Source organism: Lepidochelys olivacea (assembly GCF_965140295.1).
Source record: "Lepidochelys olivacea isolate rLepOli2 genome assembly, chromosome: 7".
NCBI classification, from domain to species: domain Eukaryota; kingdom Metazoa; phylum Chordata; order Testudines; family Cheloniidae; genus Lepidochelys; species Lepidochelys olivacea.
Genome location: NC_140417.1, coordinates 126,049,397 through 126,069,936, shown reverse-complemented (window position 1 = coordinate 126,069,936; position 20,540 = coordinate 126,049,397). Strand labels below are relative to the sequence as shown.

At 47.8% G+C, this 20,540-nt stretch overlaps 1 protein-coding gene across 1 annotated transcript in view; it reads right to left on the bottom strand.

Annotated features, from left to right (window-relative positions):
- Positions 1-20,540, bottom strand: part of CNNM1 (cyclin and CBS domain divalent metal cation transport mediator 1) — a gene marked incomplete at its 5' end in the record, with an annotated part of 61,242 nt that overhangs the window by 22,484 nt on the left and 18,218 nt on the right. The window contains 3 exons of the mRNA XM_084633183.1: positions 895-1,064; positions 1,614-1,754; positions 2,545-2,688. Coding sequence (XP_084489309.1) covers positions 895-1,064; positions 1,614-1,754; positions 2,545-2,688 — 455 coding nt within the window. The remainder of the gene's footprint in view (positions 1-894; positions 1,065-1,613; positions 1,755-2,544; positions 2,689-20,540) is intronic.

Here is a 20,540-nt window from a genome sequence, read left to right as displayed (position 1 = left end):
CCCACGGTTAAGGAACCTGTGGGGAGCTGGGTGTGTGTGGTGGGGGGAACCCAGGCCTGGAGTGACGGGGTGGGGGTGGGGGCTGCAAGTCAGGACTGCGGGAGCTGGGTGTTTGTGAGGGGGGAGCACAGGCTTGGAATGACGGGGGCTGTGAGTCAGGATTGAGGGACCTGTGGGGAGCTGGGTGTGTGTGGTGTGGGGAGTCCAGGCCTGGAGTGTCGGGGGGCTGTGGGTCAGGACTGGGGGACCGGTGGGGAGCTGGGTGTGTGTGAGGGGGCAGCCCAGGCCTGGAGTGACGGGCGGCTGTGAGTCAGGATTGAGGGGCGCTGGCAGAGCTGTTTGTTAGGGAGAATGTGGGGAAGCTTCCTCAGCGTTTGCCTGCAGGGAGCCTGGCTGAAGGGCAATAACTCCATTAGACACTCAGGATCAGTGAGGTTCCCTGAATTTTTAGCCCCTGGGCTCTTTCTAGCTGCGGGGCAGCACGGTCACTTGGGGAATGAGAAACATCCCCCAGATCATTACCACTGAGCAAGGAGAGCTCACCTCGAAGCACTTTGTAACCTCGAAGCACTTTGCCAGATTCACTTCTTCATACTCCCCCCCCATCTGCGAGCTGGGGAACTCGCAGGCCCATTTCACAGACAGAGGAACCAAGGCCTGGAGGTTAAACACCACGGGGCAAGCCTGTCAGAGCTGGCAATGAGCACGTACGAGCGGTAGCTCCTAGACCCATGCCCTCACTGGAGTCACCACCTCGGACCCACCCTGGGAGGAAAACCCAAGGCTCTTTCCTTTGAACGACCAGGTCTGAGCCACTGAGGAACGGCCCCAGGGGCTCACCTGGCGCTGCCTGACGTGGGGAAGGGGCCTGCGGGGGCCAGTGCCCGGACTCACCTGCAGGATGAGGACGAAGTAGTCCACTGGCCGGTTGCACTGGTAGAGACAGTGCTCCGTGGCCCGCTTGTTTTTATGGTCGTACTTCAGCTCCTGGATGACGCTGGGGCGTTTGAGGAGCCTCAGCAGGATCTTCTCCGAGAGGCAGGGAGATTTGAAGGGTTCGATTTCTAGGGGGGAAGAGAGGAGATGGACTCCACCTATCCCAAGGCCCTTTACGCGTGGGAGAGCCCAGCAGGGCAGGGCTGTGCAGGCCCCCCCCCGTGTGTGCTCGCTCCGCCCAGTCAGGAGACGCTGGCCGGGATGCTGGCGTCCCCCCTGACGCTGCTGGCAAAGTGCTCGGGGATCGTAACTTCACCCAGGCAGAGGACCAGGGACAGGAGAGAGGGGGGCCTTGGTTTGGCATCTCACTCAGGTGATGGGGCCTTCCACAGCACAGTATCCCCCCATGGTGCTCTGGGCCAGGACTGGGAGCCAGATCCAAACCCCCTGAGCTGGGGAGTCTGTGGCCCCCATGGGTTCAAGTCCCCAGGAAGGAGGTGAAAGGGGAACCCCCTCCTTGGGGGGGAAGGAAGTGGATGAAATCCAAGAGACAGCGGAGCACAAGACCCTGGCGGTGGAGAGCTGGTAATGCTGTGGGGAGGGTCCTGGGAGCCCCCAGGCGCTTGTGCTCGGGGGTGTTGGGCATCTGTCCACGAAGCACAAAGGGGAGCTGGTACCTGATGCCATGAAGCGGTGCACGGCCAGCAGCAGCTGAGGGGAGATCTTCACCTTCATCTCACTGTCTGAGAGCCTGAAGATGGAGAAGTCGTGTGGCTTCCTGCCTTGGTGCAGCGCCCTCTCCTTCTTTCGGTTGTCTGCTGCAGGGGTGGAGAGCGGCAAGGTTACGTGCCTTGGACAATACTGCTAAAGGTCAGCTCGGAACACAACTGAACCTCAAATGACACTGGCCTAGCTGACACCTGAGACATTTACACTGTGCTCATCCGCACGGTGTCTGCACAGCTGAGATCGGAGCCTCCAGACCCACAGGGGCCAGCCGGAAGATCTAGACCTGTTTGGTCCCCTCCAGTCCGTCCCCGCTGCCCAGCTGCCAGGGCCGGATTGTTCCCTTCAGGCTGTTGTCTCGTGCCTTGGCCAGTCCAGTTCTAAAAGAGCCAAGCAATGGAGCTCCCACCCCGCCCTGAGGAGACAGTTCCCCAGCCAGATCCACCCCCGTCTCGGGAACTTCCCTCGATACCTGCAAGTCTGTGCAGTGAAAGCACCGGGCCGAGTCTGTCAGCGCTTACATCGCTCCCTTCTCGTGCAGCCGAGGGACCACGCCAGGCAGAGGGGCCAGTGACATGCAGTGTGACTGCGCCTTATACACAGCGTCTGCAGGTGAGGTGCAAGAATCACAGAGCGCAAGGATGGGTCTCAGGCTGTGCTGGTTGTTCTCCTGACAAGTGCTCTGTGTTGTAGAGGACATGCAGGGCCCACTGGGGAGTGGCGGCACAGGACGGATACACTCCCCTCCTCAGGAAATTAATTCCTGGCTGCTCAGGCTGACTGTGTTTATCTGGGCAAGCTGAGCAAGCTGTCTGTCTAATCTAGCTAGCTCAGCCCCTATCCTGGTTCCCCTCATCACAGTATCTGGTCTGTGACACTGACTGTAAAGGTCTGTTTCATCCAGGATCTCGGACTTGATGATCTCTTCAATGACATCCTCCAGCGTGACGATCCCCATCACCTCATAGAACGGGTCTCCTTCCCCTTCGTTGTTCACTCGCTGTACGATGGCCAGGTGCGATTTACCTGTCGAAAGGGAACAGAACAGGAACGGAATCCCCCGGCCGCTGGGAGGGGCTTCTGGCCTGCATCTGTCTCCACCCAGGGAGACTCCCTAGGCTGAGGGACCGAAATGTCCCTTCCTAGGCCCGCGTTCTCTCTGCCAGATGGGCTCCTCAGGAGATCCCCGGGCAGGGAGCACAGCTCCACAGCAGTGGCAGGCTGCTCCGGGCTAGAACGCGAGGTGAGCTCTTGCCAGCAGGCTGTGAGGTGATACCTCCAACCTGCTGCACGAGGGTTGCAGAAAGGCAGCAGGACAGCACAGCACTGTCATAGCTGGTTGATCTGGGCTGGTATAGAAACTGACCCAGAGCTCCCCACACTCTGAGCACCAGCCTGGAGCTGGATGGGAGGCGTGGCTTGGAGTGGACCTTGGAAGCAGGACAAATAACAAAGAAGAACTGTGGCAGTGTCCTGCCTTGGAGCCCTCATCTAAGAAAACTGCAGGAGGCAGAGGACGAGGAAGAGGGATAAAGCACCCAGTCAAACGGGACACGATTCACACAGAACATGCCGAGCGTCAGACTCCCCCGGCCCCTGCACTGAGCCCCCCACTGCCAGTGGGCTGACTTCTTGCAGGAGTTGTGGGAGTCTCTTTCTCGCTCCTACTCTGGGTAATTTGCTCTGACTTTAGGGCCCAAGTTTTCAAAAGAAGCTGCTTTGTCTGAGTGCCCCACTTGAGATACTGGGCATGGATTTTCAGAGATGCTGAGCGCCCACCGGCAGCTGCTGCACGTGCTCTGTGCCTCTGAGTAACCAGCCCCTCTGTGGCACCCACTGGGTTCCCAGGGGTGAACGCACTTGCACTCGGTTGCTTAGTGCTCACTCAGGGGCACACTCAGGGGCCCCTCTGGTTACAGGCAGGTGCAGTGATGATCCATGCCACACAGGATATGGGGATAACGAGGGGACCCCACTCTCTCGCCGCGATGTCTGACTGCCACTTGGATTTGCTTTATACCTGTGACCGATTGTGCCAACCCTTGCCCAGCTGGGAGGGGTTAAATCCCTTCATGGGGTGTGAGAAGGCAGAGGCATTAGCCAGGCCTGAGGGAAAGGCCTTCGGCGGAGGCTGTGCCTCCCCTGGGTTGGTGGTCAAGCTGCCCTAAAGCCGGTGGTCAGGCTGCCCTGAAGCTGGGGGTTCTGTGCTTGCTTGGGCTGCAATGTCAAGGGGATCGGTTCACCTTCCTTCTTCCCAGAGCCTTTGAGTTAAGCTGCCATGGAAAGAACAGGCCAGGCAGCTACAAGGAGAAGCCGCATCTGGCCTGAAGGAGAAAGGTGCCTGTTTAAGGTACCCGGGAGCCCTTCCCTCCCCCTGCTTTCAGTGGGCGAATGAGACCCTCCTGCAGGGCCCTTCTCTACTGTTGGCCAGATGGCAGGAATCTGCTGATGCTGCTGAACAGTGGTGAGGATGAAGGGGGCCTGGGCCCCGATCCTGATCCTGGCTGGGAGCACAGCCCTCTTGGATGGGGAGTGGGTTAGGTCACCCCACAGTGATCCACTGGCAAACTGAAGCCTTAGGCTTGACTGAACCTGGTTCACTGGGAAAAGCTGAATATCATGAGCACCCGTGGATAGGTGCAAGCTGGGCCAGCGCTGGGCATGGACAGAGCCCACGTAACTCACTAGCGTGCTGCGGGAGTGTGGTCAGTTCTCCTCTAGGCATATGGGGACTCTAATGTGCTCAGCCTTGAGAATTACCAGGCTGCCCAGCCCTGCTCCACCCGTAACCCTCTTACCCCTCTTGCCCCCGGACCACACATCTCTGCTGTGTGCACAAGACAACAACACAAGCAAACAACAAAGCACTTACGAGGGGGAACGGGCTCCCCTGCACCCCAGCAGAAAGCAACGCAGTATTACCTGGCTGGGGGAAAGGTTGCACAGCACAGGCTGAACGGCAGAGCCGAGTATTTTGAAAATGTCCCTATTATGCAGCATTCTGAGCCAGCTGGGGATGGCTGGCACCCCATCCGACTGCACCCGCTAAGTCCCTTGCGCCCTACAGCCACCTCCTTATCTCCCTAATAAGAAGGGAGGGGAAAGGAACAGCCAGGATCCACGCTTCCTGGGGATGAAATCTAGACAGTTTTGTTAAGCCTTTGTGCTTCTTTTACTGCTTTTTCCTCAAACGGGTGGGGCACGAGGGCTGGGTCTGATGCTGTGCTGGGATCTGCGTAGGAAGCCCCAGTGCCCTCCTGGAGGAGATCTGGGTTCAGTGACATTCAGCTGCTGCCGAAGCAGAGGAATGATAGAATATTCACTCTCAATGAAGTAGGAGCCTGGGACAGACTGTCTAGAGTGGGGACTGAGCATTGACAACTCCCCTCCCCAATATTCACTGAGCGGGGAAACCCGCCAGCTCCAAACCAAAGGAAAGAGATATGGAGAGCATCACAGGAACTGCCAGGCTAGGTGGGACCTGAGGTCCATCCAGTCCAGCTCCTGTCTCTGAGAGTGGCCAGAACCAGATGCCCTAGATGAAGGTGCAAGAAACTGCACATTAGGCAGATTTGGGATAATTTCCCCTCTCCCCGCACCGCATTAGCTCGCCTCCTGAGGCCTAAGAGTTAAGGGATCGGCTTAAGCCCTGGTGTACAAGACGTAATATCCCTTTCCAAAGTGGGTTAGTATTAACTGCTATAACTCTGATTATTCTTATTATCCATATAAATGTACAATCTCATTTTTAATCTTGCTAAGTTTGTGACCTCAATGACTTAGGTGGCAGTAAGTTCCTTGGACTAATTACACATTATGTGAAAAAGTATTTCCTTTTATCGGTTTGAATTTGCTTTCTGTTAATTACATTGACTGTGCCCTTTTTCTTGTATTATCAGACACACAGAATCTATCTTCTCTATAACACTCTTTTTATTTTATGAACTTTTGTGAAGTCCCCGTTTATTCATCTCCTTTCTAAGAGTTTTCCGAGGGCCCTAATAACTTTTGTTGCCTTTCTCTGAATCCCCTCTAATTTTTCAGTATATGTTTTCAGATGAGTGACCGGTCCTGCACACAGTATCCAGCTGAGGCTGCACCAATAATTAAAAGGCATTATAGTATTGTCTGTGTTATTCCCCATCCCATTCCTTATGCACCATAGCATCTCATTAGCTTTTCTGCTTGCACCTATGCAGAGCTCTCCATTGTGTTGTCTGCAGTGACATCCTGGCCCCTTTCCTGAACGGACACAGCTAATTTAGAACCCTGTAAGGTGTAGAAGTAGTTTAAATTTTTCTCTCCAATAAATGCATTACTTGCATTTATCAGTGCTGAACTTCATTTGCCTCTGTGTTTTCCCTTTTCCTTAACTTGCTCAGGTCCCTCTGAAGTTCCTCATAATTTTGTCTGGATTTGACCGACCTGAGTAACTTTGTGTCATCTGGAGATGCTGCTACCTTGCTGCTCATCCCCTTATTTAGATAATTAATAAATATATTAAACAATACAATATGGAACCCTGATGCCCCTGTAGGCATATTCCAATATTTGTGATTCTGTTCATAAGAAATTGTAAACCTGCAATATTGATTTATAATATTTATTAAATCTGCATTTATAATTCTTCTATTTGACATAACTGTAAATCTGCAATATTGATTTACAATTCTGTATTAAAGCTTGCAAACCGTACCTTGCAAACCGCTCAATTGGCTTTGCTTTCTCTAAATTGATACTTTCTCTCACTTGTTATTAAGAGGGACGCTTGTAAAACCAAACTGCTCATATTGACTCTGAATTGATACTTTCTCACTTGTTATTAAGATTGACGCTTGTAAAACTAAAGTGCTCAATTTGACTCTGCTTTCTCTGTATTGGCGCTTTCCATTGATTGTAATGGAGATTGACATGCTTTTTAACTAACTTCACTTTATGTTCAATTGGCTCTACTTTGCAAACAGATACTTTGTAATGGAGATTGACATGTTTGTTTGTAACACCCATGAAGAACCGCGAATTGGGGCACTCATAGAAATGTCACATAGAGACTCCCACCTTCTATAGTTTGGATCAGGAATGTCAAGAGACAGGGAAAAAAGAAAAGGAGGACTTGTGGCACCTTAGAGACTAACCAATTTATTAGAGCATAAGCTTTCGTGAGCTACAGCTCACTTCCTCAGATGCATATCGTGGAAACTGAGTCTCAAATAAAATAACAATACTTGGTGAAATGAGAAATGTGTTTTTTTATTAAAGTAAGGAATGTATGTGAATGAATGGTGGGTTTTGAATAAACAGGGAAGTGCCAGCCTAGGAATTTAACATCGATTGGCCGAAGAAGACGCCAGGTGGAGACAACCAGAGAACCCCACCGGAGGGCAAACTGGGATCCACCCGACCAATTCAAAGGATGAAGAAAGCTGATGAGCACCTGACAGCCGTCCTGGAGCAGTCATGACTAACAATATGACAAAGCAAATTCCACGGACTGGCATAGGAAGAAATTCCTATAAAAATGGACACTAAGGACTGAGAACTTTGAGTCTCCAGTTCTGCCACTACCCTTCAGGAGCATCGGATGCGCATCTGACATGGACTCGGCTCCACTCTCGTGTACAGGTTACCTGGCCAGTACCCTGTCACGAGCAACCTCTAGGCTGGTAACTATAAACCCCTATGCAGAACTGGTATGAATGAATATATATATATATATAAGTAAGGAATAAGTAACGATAGGACAGTGTGAGTTTTATATTTCTTTATTATATTTACAATAAATGTGGCATTTTGCCTTTTCCCTTTAATAAGATCCTGCTGGTTTTTATTTTATTGGTATAACACCCCCTCTATTCACTTTTTGCCATGGTGAAAAGAGACCATTTACTTCTACGCTTTTTTTGTTTGCTGTCTCCTGGCCAGTTTCTGAACCAGGACAATACAACCCTAACACCCCATGGGGACTTAGCTTCTTGGCTTCCCTGCTGTGCAGCACCTTGTTGAAGGCCTTTTGAAAGTCCAGGTACGTTATGTCAGGTGGTTCTCCCTTACCCGCAACTCTACTGACCTGATCAGAGAATTGTAACAGCTTCATGAGAGGCAGTTCCCCTTGGCAGAAACTGTACTGTCAGGCCCTGTTGTAGCATGATCTTTTAGGTGTTTAATTATTCTGGTTTTAATGATTGGTTCAGTTAGTTTGCCAGCTACAACTCTAAGGATTAGGAGTCTGCAACTCCTTGGATTGGCCCTAGAGCCTTTTTTTAAATACAGGTTCAACATTAGCTACCCTCTGAGCCCCTGGAACAGGGGCCGATTTTAGTTAGCAATTTAGCCACTTCATACTTTGGCTCCTTCAGAACCCTTGGCTGGACCATTTTGGCCTGGGGACCTACTACTTTTTCAAGGACCTCTCTTCTTCTGACATCTCAGCCTCTGCAAGAACCTCATCTTCCTTATTAAAAAACGGCAGGCTGGGGATGGAATTTCCCCTGTGATGAAGACTCCTGCAAAGAAATCATTCCATCTCCCAGTAATGTCTTTGCCTTCCTTTGGATTAAGTTTAGAAGTGTGTGCAACAAGACTGATGTAGTGGTGGGAGTCTGCTATAGACCACCGGACCAGGGGGATGAGGTAGATGAGGCTTTCTTCCGGCAGCTCACGGAAGCTACTAGATCGCATGTCCCGATTCTCATGGGTGACTTTAATTTTCCTGATATCTGCTGGGAGAGCAATACAGCGGTGCATAGACAATCCAGGAAGTTTTTGGAAAGCGTAGGGGACAATTTCCTGGCGCAAGTGCTAGAGGAGCCAACTAGGGGGGGCGCTTTTCTTGACCTGCTGCTCACAAACCGGGTAGAATTAGTGGGGGAAGCAAAAGTGGATGGGAATCTGGGAGGCAGTGACCATGAGTTGGTTGAGTTCAGGATCCTGATGCAGGGAAGAAAGGTAAGCAGCAGGATACAGACCCTGGACTTCAGGAAAGCAGACTTCGACTCCCTCAGGGAACGGATGGCCAGGATCCCCTGGGGGACTAACTTGAAGGGGAAAGGAGTCCAGGAGAGCTGGCTGTATTTCAAGGAATCCCTGTTGAGGTTACAGGGACAAACCATCCCGATGAGTCGAAAGAATAGTAAATATGGCAGGCGACCAGCTTGGCTTAATGGTGAAATCCTAGCGGATCTTAAACATAGAAAAGAAGCTTACAAGAAGTGGAAGGTTGGACATATGACCAGGGAAGAGTATAAAAATATTGCTTGGGCATGTAGGAATGAAATCAGGAGGGCCAAATCGCACCTGGAGCTGCAGCTAGCCAGAGATGTCAAGAGTAACAAGAAGGGTTTTTTCAGGTATGTTGGCAACAAGAAGAAAGCCAAGGAATGTGTGGGCCCCTTACTGAATGAGGGAGGCAACCTAGTGACAGAGGATGTGGAAAAAGCTAATGTACTCAATGCTTTTTTTGCCTCTGTTTTCACGAACAAGGTCAGCTCCCAGACTGCTGCGCTGGGCATCACAAAATGGGGAAGAGATGGCCAGCCCTCTGTGGAGATAGAGGCGGTTAGGGACTATTTAGAAAAGCTGGACGTGCACAAGTCCATGGGGCCGGACGAGTTGCATCTGAGAGTGCTGAAGGAATTGGCGGCTGTGATTGCAGAGCCATTGGCCATTATCTTTGAAAACTCGAGGCGAACGGGGGAAGTCCCGGATGACTGGAAAAAGGCTAATGTAGTGCCAATCTTTAAAAAAGGGAAGAAGGAGGATCCTGGGAACTACAGGCCAGTAAGCCTCACCTCAGTCCCTGGAAAAATCATGGAGCAGGTCCTCAAAGAATCAATCCTGAAGCACTTGCATGAGAGGAAAGTGATCAGGAACAGCCAGCATGGATTCACCAAGGGAAGGTCATGCCTGACTCATCTAATCGCCTTTTATGATGAGATTACTGGTTCTGTGGATGAAGGGAAAGCAGTGGATGTATTGTTTCTTGACTTTAGCAAAGCTTTTGACACGGTCTCCCACAGTATTCTTGTCAGCAAGTTAAGGAAGTATAGGCTGGATGAATGCACTATAAGGTGGGTAGAAAGCTGGCTAGATTGTCGGGCTCAACGGGTAGTGATCAATGGCTCCATGTCTAGTTGGCAGCCGGTATCAAGTGGAGTGCCCCAAGGGTCGGTCCTGGGGCCGGTTTTGTTCAATATCTTCATAAATGATCTGGAGGATGGTGTGGATTGCACTCTCAGCAAATTTGCGGATGATACTAAACTGGGAGGAGTGGTAGATACGCTGGAGGGGAGGGATAGGATACAGAAGGACCTAGACAAATTGGAGGATTGGGCCAAAAGAAATCTGATGAGGTTCAATAAGGATAAGTGCAGGGTCCTGCACTTAGGATGGAAGAATCCAATGCACCGCTACAGACTAGGGACCGAATGGCTAGGCAGCAGTTCTGCAGAAAAGGACCTAGGGGTGACAGTGGACGAGAAGCTGGATACGAGTCAGCAGTGTGCCCTTGTTGCCAAGAAGGCCAATGGCATTTTGGGATGTATAAGTAGGGGCATAGCGAGCAGATCGAGGGACGTGATCGTTCCCCTCTATTCAACATTGGTGAGGCCTCATCTGGAGTACTGTGTCCAGTTTTGGGCCCCACACTACAAGAAGGATGTGGATAAATTGGAGAGAGTCCAGCGAAGGGCAACAAAAATGATTAGGGGTCTAGAACACATGACTTATGAGGAGACGCTGAGGGAACTGGGACGGTTTAGTCTGCAGAAGAGAAGAATGAGGGGGGATTTGATAGCTGCTTTCAACTACCTGAAAGGGGGTTCCAAAGAGGATAGCTCTAGACTGTTCTCAATGGTAGCAGATGACAGAATGAGGAGTAATGGTCTCAAGTTGCAGTGGGGGAGGTTTAGATTGGATATTAGGAAAAACTTTTTCACTAGGAGGGTGGTGAAACACTGGAATGCGTTACCTAGGGAGGTGGTAGAATCTCCTTCCTTAGAGGTTTTTAAGGTCAGGCTTGACAAAGCCCTGGCTGGGATGATTTAACTGGGAATTGGTCCTGCTTCGAGCAGGGGGTTGGACTAGATGACCTTCAGGGGTCCCTTCCAACCCTGAGATTCTATGATTCCTTAATTGCTCCATTTAGCCCCAATGATCCAGCAGCTGCGCGGATTCTTTTGTAGGCTTCCTGCTTCTGATATGTTTGAAACATTTATTTAGCTCCTTGCTGTCTGAAAGCCACCTTGGCCTCCCTAATTTCCCTCTGGCACACTGCCCACTGTAATTTATGCTCCTGTTTCATAGCTTTACTTGGGTTCACTTCCAAATGTAGAAGGATTTGTTTGGCATCAGTAGCCTCTTGAACCTGCCATTTAATTCTACTGGTTTACTCTTTGATTTCCTGGTTCACTTTTTGTTCAGTTGCACACATGCCTTCTGAGATGACTGGTTTTTGGTTTTTTAATAGCATCCAAGCCACAGCTAAGGATTTTACTTTATTTTTAACTTTAGTGCCTTTTTTGACTGTCCTTTTTGTTTTATTAAAATCTCCCTTTCTAAAGTTCCGAGTCACTGTGTCACTTTTTGGTTTCCTCCCTCCCCCTTGCATGTTGGATCCATCTCTGCTGTGGTCACTGTTACTTAGTGACTGGACTACTGTTAATCCTTGAATTAACTCCAGTGTATTACTTAAGACTAAGTCAAGAACAGCCTCTCCTCTCCAGAGAGACATGGCCTCCAGGAGAGTTGCAACTAGTTCCCCCAAAAGCCTTGCTGGTGTGAAACTTTGGAGCGCAGTTTTCTTAAGCACAGTCTGGTAACTGATTCTGTCTGTTATTGCATAACCTTCCTCACTCCTTGGCTTTGCCCATGAGGCCAGTCTTGTTACTCCAATTCCTCTCCCACTCTCTGTGCTCTCGTCCATCCTGCCCCATGCAAGGAATGGACCTACCTGAGTTAATACTCCAGGCCCCCTCTCCCATCATTCAAATGTCTCATTTAGACCCACTTCTGTCATGCTGCCTACAAGCAATTAGCCAGTAACAACCAGTAGGTGTGAGGGGCATTTACAGTGAGCGTGTGTACCTGCTCATCTATGGCGTTCCTCTCCCCTAGCCCTCAGCCACTCCTTCGCTTTCAGGCTGTGTTCTCATCAGGGCAGGGACCGTTCTCCTAGATACGTGGAAAGCAGCTAGCACACCGTTACCCTAACAACAATGGGCCTGCTGGAGAACTTGTAAAGTAACCCCATCCTTTGATCCAAGGCTATTAAACCTTCCAGCTGAAGTTTAATATTGCCAATTTCACCTAGAAGAGCAGGGGAAATTTCCATAATGAAAAACCCCTCCCTCTCATCCCAAAGGTGTCTTGCAAGACGTTAGAGGGCAGAGTCACAGCCTCCCGCTCCTACAGGACTCGGAAAGTTCACATCACAGCAAGCAGCACCGCTGCTCTTACGAAGTTTAAGGCACGCTTTAGAAAAATTAATTGATCAAATTTGCCTGTTTAACAGTCCTCGGGCGTTTAAAAATGTTGTCAGCTCTTTGGCTCAGAGGCTCTTTCCCTTTGTCACACATAAGGCCAAGCGTAGCGTCTGTTGAATGAGTAATAACACAGCACAGAAAAAATGAATCCGAGCTGGCTACCTCAAACCAGCAGCTATGTGTCATCAGGAATAAATCCTAGCAAAATCCTGCTTTCAAAAACGTCATGTTTGCCAAGACCTACTTCCAGACACGCGGGGCCATCTGGTCTCATACAAGTCTTTGGGTGAGAAAATGTTATTTCTTTTGGCCAAAAGCTGGTTGTTAATGACACGCGCACTCAGCCAAAAACCACCAAGCCCTTACAAAGAGCACTAGGGGCGACTTAACAGCAGTTGGGACTAACACTGAGACTTTTCTTCTCTTGGCCAAGTACCTACTTTTATGCTGTGAATTATTCTAGAGCAGCCCCAGATTTCCGACTCCACGTTCAAACAGCAGCAAACCAGCTTACTTAAAAATAACCCAATCATGCTACTTTGGGAAGAGATCATACGGCCTGTTGTAATTGGGATACAGCTGGAACGGCTGTTTGAATATTCAAGAATTGGAATTAAAGTCCTTTCTTTTAACAGAAAATAAACACTTGTAGCCACACTACAAACCACCTCGCTTTAGGAAGATTATCAGCATGGGGAGGAGGTGGCCAGCCCTCTGTGGAGATAGAGGTGGTTAGGGACTATTTAGAAAAGCTGGACATGCACAAGTCCATGGGGCCGGACGAGTTGCATCCGAGAGTGCTGAAGGAATTGGCGGCTGTGATTGCAGAGCCATTGGCCATTATCTTTGAAAACTCATGGCAATCGGGGGAAGTCCCGGGCGACTGGAAAAAGGCTAATGTAGTGCCCATCTTTAAAAAAGGGAAGAAGGAGGATCCTGGGAACTACAGGCCAGTCAGCCTCACCTCAGTCTCCGGAAAAATCATGGAGTAGGTCCACAAGGAATCAATCCTGAAGCACTTACACAAGAGGAAAGTGATCAGGAACAGTCAGCATGGATTCACCAAGGGAAGGTCATGCCTGACTAATCTAATCGCCTTCTATGATGAGATTACCGGTTCTGTGGATGAAGGGAAAGCAGTGGATGTATTGTTTCTTGACTTTAGCAAAGCTTTTGACACGGTCTCCCACAGTATTCTTGTCAGCAAGTTAAAGAAGTATGGGCTGGATGAATGCATTATAAGGTGGGTAGAAAGTTGGCTAGATTGTCGGGCTCAACGGGTAGTGATCAATGGCTCCATGTCTGGATGGCAGCCGGTATCAAGTGGAGTGCCCCAAGGGTCGGTCTTGGGGCTGGTTTTGTTCGATATCTTCATAAATGATCTGGAGGATGGTGTGGATTGCACTCTCAGCAAATTTGCGGATGATACGGTGGCAGGTAGGGATAGGATACAGAGGGACCTAGACAAATTGGAGGATTGGGCCAAAAGAAATCTGATGAGGTTCAACAAGGATAAGTGCAGGGTCCTGAACTTAGGACAGAAGAATCCAATGCACCGCTACAGACTAGGGTCCGAATGGCTAGGCAGCAGTTCTGCGGAAAAGGAGCTAGGGGTGACAGTGGACAAAAAGCTGGATATGAGTCAACAGTGTGCCCTTGTTGCCAGAAGGCCAATGGCATTTTGGGACGTATATGTAGGGGCACTGCCAGCAGATCGAGGGACGTGATCGTCCCCCTCTATTCGACATTGGTGAGGCCTCATCTGGAGTACTGTGTCCAGTTTTTGGCCCCACACTACAAGAAGGATGTGGAAAAATTGGAGAGAGTCCAGCAAACGGCAACAAAAATGATTAGGGGTCTGGAACACATGAGTTATGAGGAGAGGCTGAGGGAACTGGGATTGTTTAGTCTGCAGAAGAAAAGAATGAGGGGGGATTTGATAGCTGCTTTCAACTACCTGAGAGGTGGTTCCAAAGAGGATGGTTCTAGACTATTCTCAGTGGTAGATGATGACAGGACAAGGAGTAATGGTCTCAAGTTGCAGTGGTGGAGGTTTAGGTTGGATATTAGGAAAAACTTTTTCACTAGGAGGGTGGTGAAACACTGGAATGCATTACTTAGGGAGGTGGTAGAATCTCCTTCCTTAGAAGTTTTTAAGGTCAGGCTTGACAAAGCCCTGGCTAGGATGATTTAATTGGGGATTGGTCCTGCTTTGAGCAGGGGGTTGGACTAGATGACCTCCTGAGGTCCCTTTCACCCCTGATATTATATGATTCTATGATCAGATTTCCATACTAACACCCATGTCACAAACAGAGCAGGTGCCTAAGGTGGTAGGAATGGAAAATCATCTCACTGAACAAGCGGCTTCTCCAGGCCTCTGCAGAACGTGTTGGTGATCTTAGTCCATTCCCCACCACAACACACTCCCTAATACCGATATCTCATCCAGAGAAGAGGAGATTCCAGAAAACTTGGGCTCCTGATGCTGCTGCTCCCACTGCAACCCTCTTCCCCCAAAAGTACTGACACTTCTCGGCTCTCTCCCTAGAAGGATGTGAGACAGCAATGGTATGCAAAATCCTGGCCCCAACTAACTCTTCCCAGTACAGGCTGCCTTCTTGCAGGCAGCTTGTTCCCAGCATGCTTTTGTCTTTGTTTTTTGGTGCAACAGCCTCATCATACAAGGCTATGACCGCCATTTTCTTCATGCATTTTTAGCTAAGGTTTTTTAAAATATATATTCTTTCACTCAGTCCAGTATCCGTCAGGAAACACAGCCAGCCTTGTGTGTGTGTACTATTCCATTTTTCTGACATTCTCACTAGTCCTTACAGGGAAAAATCTTTGATTTCACTCAATTTTTTGTAAAGAAACTTTCTTTCCGTAGCATATTGTGTACAATGCCATAGACCACGATCAGGTTTCTTTGGTTTTCCACACATTACACAGCCCACCTTGGTCTTTTTAATCAGTTTAACTTACATTTAACACTTTAAAGATGACTACTTCACTTTTTCTAACATGACTGTGGAGTATAGTATTATCTTTGGGTTTTGAGCATACATCATAGAACTTTCATCCTTTTGTTTCCTTAGTCTGTAGTTCTGACCATTCCTGCACAAGCTCCTTCGTGACCAAACTTTTAAATTCTTGTCTACTTAAGTATCAGGGGGTAGCCATGTTAGTCTGTATCCACAAAAACAACAAGGAGTCTGGTGGCACCTTAAAGACTAACAGATTTATTTGGGCATAAGCTTTCGTGGGTAAAAAACCCACTTCTTCAGATGCATGGAGTGAAACTTACAGATGCAGGCATTATTATACTGACACATGAAGAGAAGGGAGTTACCTCACAAGTGGAGAACCAGTGTTGACAGGGCCAATTCAATCAGGGTGGATGTAGTCCACCCTCAACAACAGATGAGGAGGTGTCAATTCCAGGAGAGGCAAAGCTGCTTCTGTAATGAGCCAGCCACTCCCAGTCCCTATTCAAGCCCAAATTAATGGTGTTAAATTTGCAAATGAATTTTAGTTCTGCTGTTTCTCTTTTGAAGTCTGTTTCTGAAGTTTTTTTGTTCAAGTTTAGCTACTTTCAAATCTGTTATAGAATGTCCAGGAAGATTGACGTGTTCTCCCACTGGCTTTTGTGTGTTACCATTCCTGATGTCCGATTTGTGTCCATTTATTATTTTACGTAGGGACTGTCCGGTATGGCCAACGTACATGGCAGAGGGGCACTGCTGGCATATATCACATTTGTAGACATGCAGGTGAATAAGCCTCTGATGGTGTGGCTGATGTAGATGATGGGGCGTCCAGGGTTTCCAAGTTTATGGATCTTGGGTAGCAGACAGAATACCCCTGGTCGGGGCTCTGGGGGTGTGTCTGTGTAGATTTGTTCCCGTGCTGTAGCAGGGAGTTTCTTGAGCAGATGGTGTAGTTTCTTTTGGTACTCCTCAGTGGGGTCAGAGGATAGTGGCCTCTAGAAAGTGGTGTTGGAGAGTTGCCTAGCAGCCTCCTGTTCATAATCCGACTTGTTCATTATGACTACAGCACCTCCTTTGTCAGCCTTTTTTATTATGATGTCAGAGTTGTTTCTGAGGCTGTGGATGGCATTGTGTTCCGCACAGCTGAGGTTATGGGGCAAGTGATGCTGTTTGTTCACAATTTCAGCCTGTGCACGTCTGCGGAAGCACTCTGTGTAGAAGTCCAGTCTGTCATTTCGACCCTCAGGAGGAGTCCACGCAGAAATTCTTCTTCTTGTGGTGTTGGTAGGAGGGTTCCTGTGGGTCAGTGCAGGGTTCAGTGGTGTGTTGAAAATATTCCTTAAGTCGGAGACGACGAAAGTAGGCTTCCAGATCACTGCAGAACTGTATCATGTTCGTGGGGGTGGTGGGGCAGAAAGAGATAGGAGTCGCCGAGATAGGACAGACTCTTCCGCTAGGTTAAGTGTGTGGTTGGATAGATTAACAATATTGTTAGGTGAGTTGAGGGTATCACTGTTGTAGCCCCCTGTGGCATGTAGGAGTTTAGATAGTTTACTGTCCTTTTTCCTCTGTAGAGAAGTGAAGTGTGTGTTGTAAATGGCTTGTCTCGTTTTTGTAAAGTCCCACCACGCAGAAGTTTGTGTGGAAGGCTGGTTTTGAATGAGAGTCTCCAGTTTTGAGAGCTCATTCTTGATCTTCTCCTGTCTGCTGTACAGGATGCTGATCAGGTGGTTCCTCAGTCTCTTTGAGAGTGTGTGGCACACTCTCTCCTCATAGTCAGAGTAGTATGTCAATTGCAATGGATTTTTTACCTTCAGTCCATTTGGTACGATGTCCATCTGTTTGCACTTGGAGAGGAAGATGATGTCTGTCTGTATCTGTGCAAGTTTTTTGTTGAGGTAGATGGATTTCCACTCCATACAGCTAAATTTAGTGCCTTGCATGATGTCAAGTATCAGAGAGTAGCCATGTTAGTCTCCCTTCTCTTCATGTGTCAGTATATTTATGTCTGCATCTGTAACTTTCACTCCATGCATCTGAAGAAGTGAGGTTTCTACCCACGAAAGCTTATGCGCAAATAAATCTGTTAGTCTTTAAAGTGCCACCGGGCTCCTTGTTGTTTTTGTCTACTTAAGGGCATCTTAATATCCTCCTCCTCGGTTTTTAGAGCTTGGTTTGCTGCTTTGTCAACTATTTCATTTCCAGGTATTCTGATATGTGCCAGAATCCTTGCTATAGTTACACAGATAGCTGCTTACATTATTTCCATAGTTAGGAACACTATTTCACTTATTATGTCATATTGGCTTTCGGAAGTCCCTTTTTGGCTTGTCATAATGCTTGCATAAGCAATCTCCTTCCTTAGATGTTTTTAAGGTCAGGCTTGATAAAGCCCTGGCTGGGATGATTTAATTGGGGATTGGTCCTGCTTTGAGCAGGGGGTTGGACTAGATGACCCCCTGAGGTCCCTTCCAACCCTGATATTCTATGATTCTATGACAAAATTACAGTTGCATATCTCTAATCTAGGTTAGTTTCAACATTATCTCCATTAGTTCAGCCATCAGAATGGCTACATAATTTGATAGCCTTTTAGATTTCTGGATTCCAAGACTAGGAACGCAGAAGGCTGTTCTCACTCTACCTGTGCTGTCATCTTTTGATCCATCTGTACAGACTTGGCAAAGCTGGCTCCATTTTTCATAAACAAATTCAGAAATCTCATTAGTGTTTTTTATTGCTCCCCTTGTTTTTTCCGTACAATGCCAAATCCACAAATGGGGAATAAGTGTCCAGCTATCATTTGATTTCCCATACTACAATTTTTTAGTTCTCTCAATTTTTCTTTTACATAGCTCCTTTACCCATTTTTGACCCTGACAGTATGAGGAATTCTGTGGCAACCCATATAATTTGTCCACTAAACTCCCAGCATAAATCTGGTGTGCACTTCCATTTTCATTATTCCCTTTTATCTCTGCCCAGAAGGTTAAATCTAATAGTTTCATCATTAAATTCAGAGGTGGTCCTTCAGTGGCTCTTTGCAGCACACATTCTGGTGTTGTTATCACATGCCAATCACAGACGTTTGACCAGGAGCTGTTCCAAGTTTCTAACAGTTGTTTTTGAGGCTGAGCCAAAAGCTTGGCATGTGTGGTCTAAAACTGGTCTTATCAACACTCGCTACATCATCATCAATACCTTCTTATCTGCACCCCACTTGTTCCCAGCTACACTTTTCAGTAAGTTCATCCTACTTTTACACTTTTGTATGATATTATCTATGTGACCTTTTCAAGTTAATTTATTATCCAATTCCACTCCAAGGAACATAAACTTTTAAACTACCTGAATTTTTTCACCATAAAGATATAAGTGCCAGTCTTCCCTAACTTTCTTCCTGGTTAAAAGCATTTCCTTAGTTTTTGCAAGTGAGAATTTAAATCTCCAATCATTTCCCAACTTGGAAACTCTCTGGAGTGCCTCATTTGTCTATTCTTTGACTACTTTGAGCCGTTTATGCTCAGTCCCATAACACAGTTGTCTGTGAAAAGGGAAATATTCCCATCTGCATGCTTTCCAGGAGTTCATTTAGCATAAAGGAAAACAAAGCAGGGCTGATAATACTCCCTTGTGGAGTTCCATTTGTAAGCTTGTAAGTTTCTGATAAAGCTGTTCCCACTTTGACGACTTGTGTAGTTCTGTCACTTACAATGGTCCTTATCCACCAAACATTTCTCCCTTTTATTCCAGTTTTGGCTAGTGTACATAGGAGGCCTTCCCTCCTTAGCATGTCATGTACTTTTTCAGAGTCCAGGAAGACTGTTATTTTAACGTTCTTAGTCCTTATGCTGTTTTGTACCTCTGTTTCTAGCCTCACTATATGGTCAACTGTGCATCTTCCTTTTCTGAAACCACTTCAGACCTCAGTTATAACATCACTTTTCTCCAAGTATTCCACTAGTCTCACATGTACCCTTTTTGCCGTGATTTTCCCCCACGCAGAATGTGAGGGCAATAGCCTATAAGCATTATTAGCTTTCATAGAATCATAGAATCATAGAATCTCAGGGTTGGAAGGGACCCCTGAAGGTCATCTAGTCCAACCCCCTGCTCGAAGCAGGACCAATTCCCAGTTAAATCATCCCAGCCAGGGCTTTGTCAAGCCTGACCTTAAAAACCTCTAAGGAAGGAGATTCTACCACCTCCCTAGGTAACGCATTCCAGTGTTTCACCACCCTCTTAGTGAAAAAGTTTTTCCTAATATCCAATCTAAACCTCCCCCACTGCAACTTGAGACCATTACTCCTCGTTCTGTCATCTGCTACCATTGAGAACAGTCTAGAGCCATCCTCTTTGGAACCCCCTTTCAGGTAGTTGAAAGCAGCTATCAAATCCCCTCTCATTCTTCTCTTCTGCAGGCTAAACAATCCCAGCTCCCTCAGCCTCTCCTCATAAGTCATGTGTTCTAGACCCCTAATCATTTTTGTTGCCCTTCGCTGGACTCTCTCCAATTTATCCACATCCTTCTTGTAGTGTGGGGCCCAAAACTGGACACAGTACTCCAGATGAGGCCTCACCAATGTCGAATAGAGGGGAACGATCACGTCCCTCGATCTGCTGGCAATGCCCCTACTTATACGTCCCAAAATGCCATTGGCCTTCTTGGCAACAAGGGCACACTGCTGACTCATATCCAGCTTCTCGTCCATTGTCACCCCTAGGTCCTTTTCCACAGAACTGCTGCCTAGCCATTCGGTCCCTAGTCTGTAGCTGTGCATTGGGTTCTTCCGTCCTAAGTGCAGGACCCTGCACTTATCCTTATTGAACCTCATCAGATTTCTTTTGGCCCAATCCTCCAATTTGTCTAGGTCCTTCTGTATCCTATCCCTCCCCTCCAGCGTATCTACCACTCCTCCCAGTTTAGTATCATCCGCTTTTGTGTGTTCCTTGCTGGGTTTCCTAACTGGTATCACCAATGCTTGTTTCCATTCAGCTGGCAGCAGTTCTTTATGCCATAGATCACTCTGTGACCACAGTGGACTCCTATGCCTTCTGAGAAGTGTTGAAGCATTTATTACTGGTAGTCTCTTTACCTGGAGCTGTATTTTTCCTTTTCCTAACAGCTGCAATAAGCTCCTGCATACTACAATTTTTGTTTAACACATCATCACATTCTCTCCAGCCATTCAACAGTTCATTGTTTTCCTCAATAAACCTTCTTTTTCCCCTCACAAAACTCATTACTTGATTCATATGACTACTGACCTTTTGATTCTTTTGCTATAATGTCTGCCTTTCCCATGCTGGAGACCTCAATTTTATTGCTTACATAAAGCCCCGGTTTACATTTCCTTTTACTTCAAATTCCATTCGTTCTTTGAATTTGCTTATATATTTCTGAACGCTT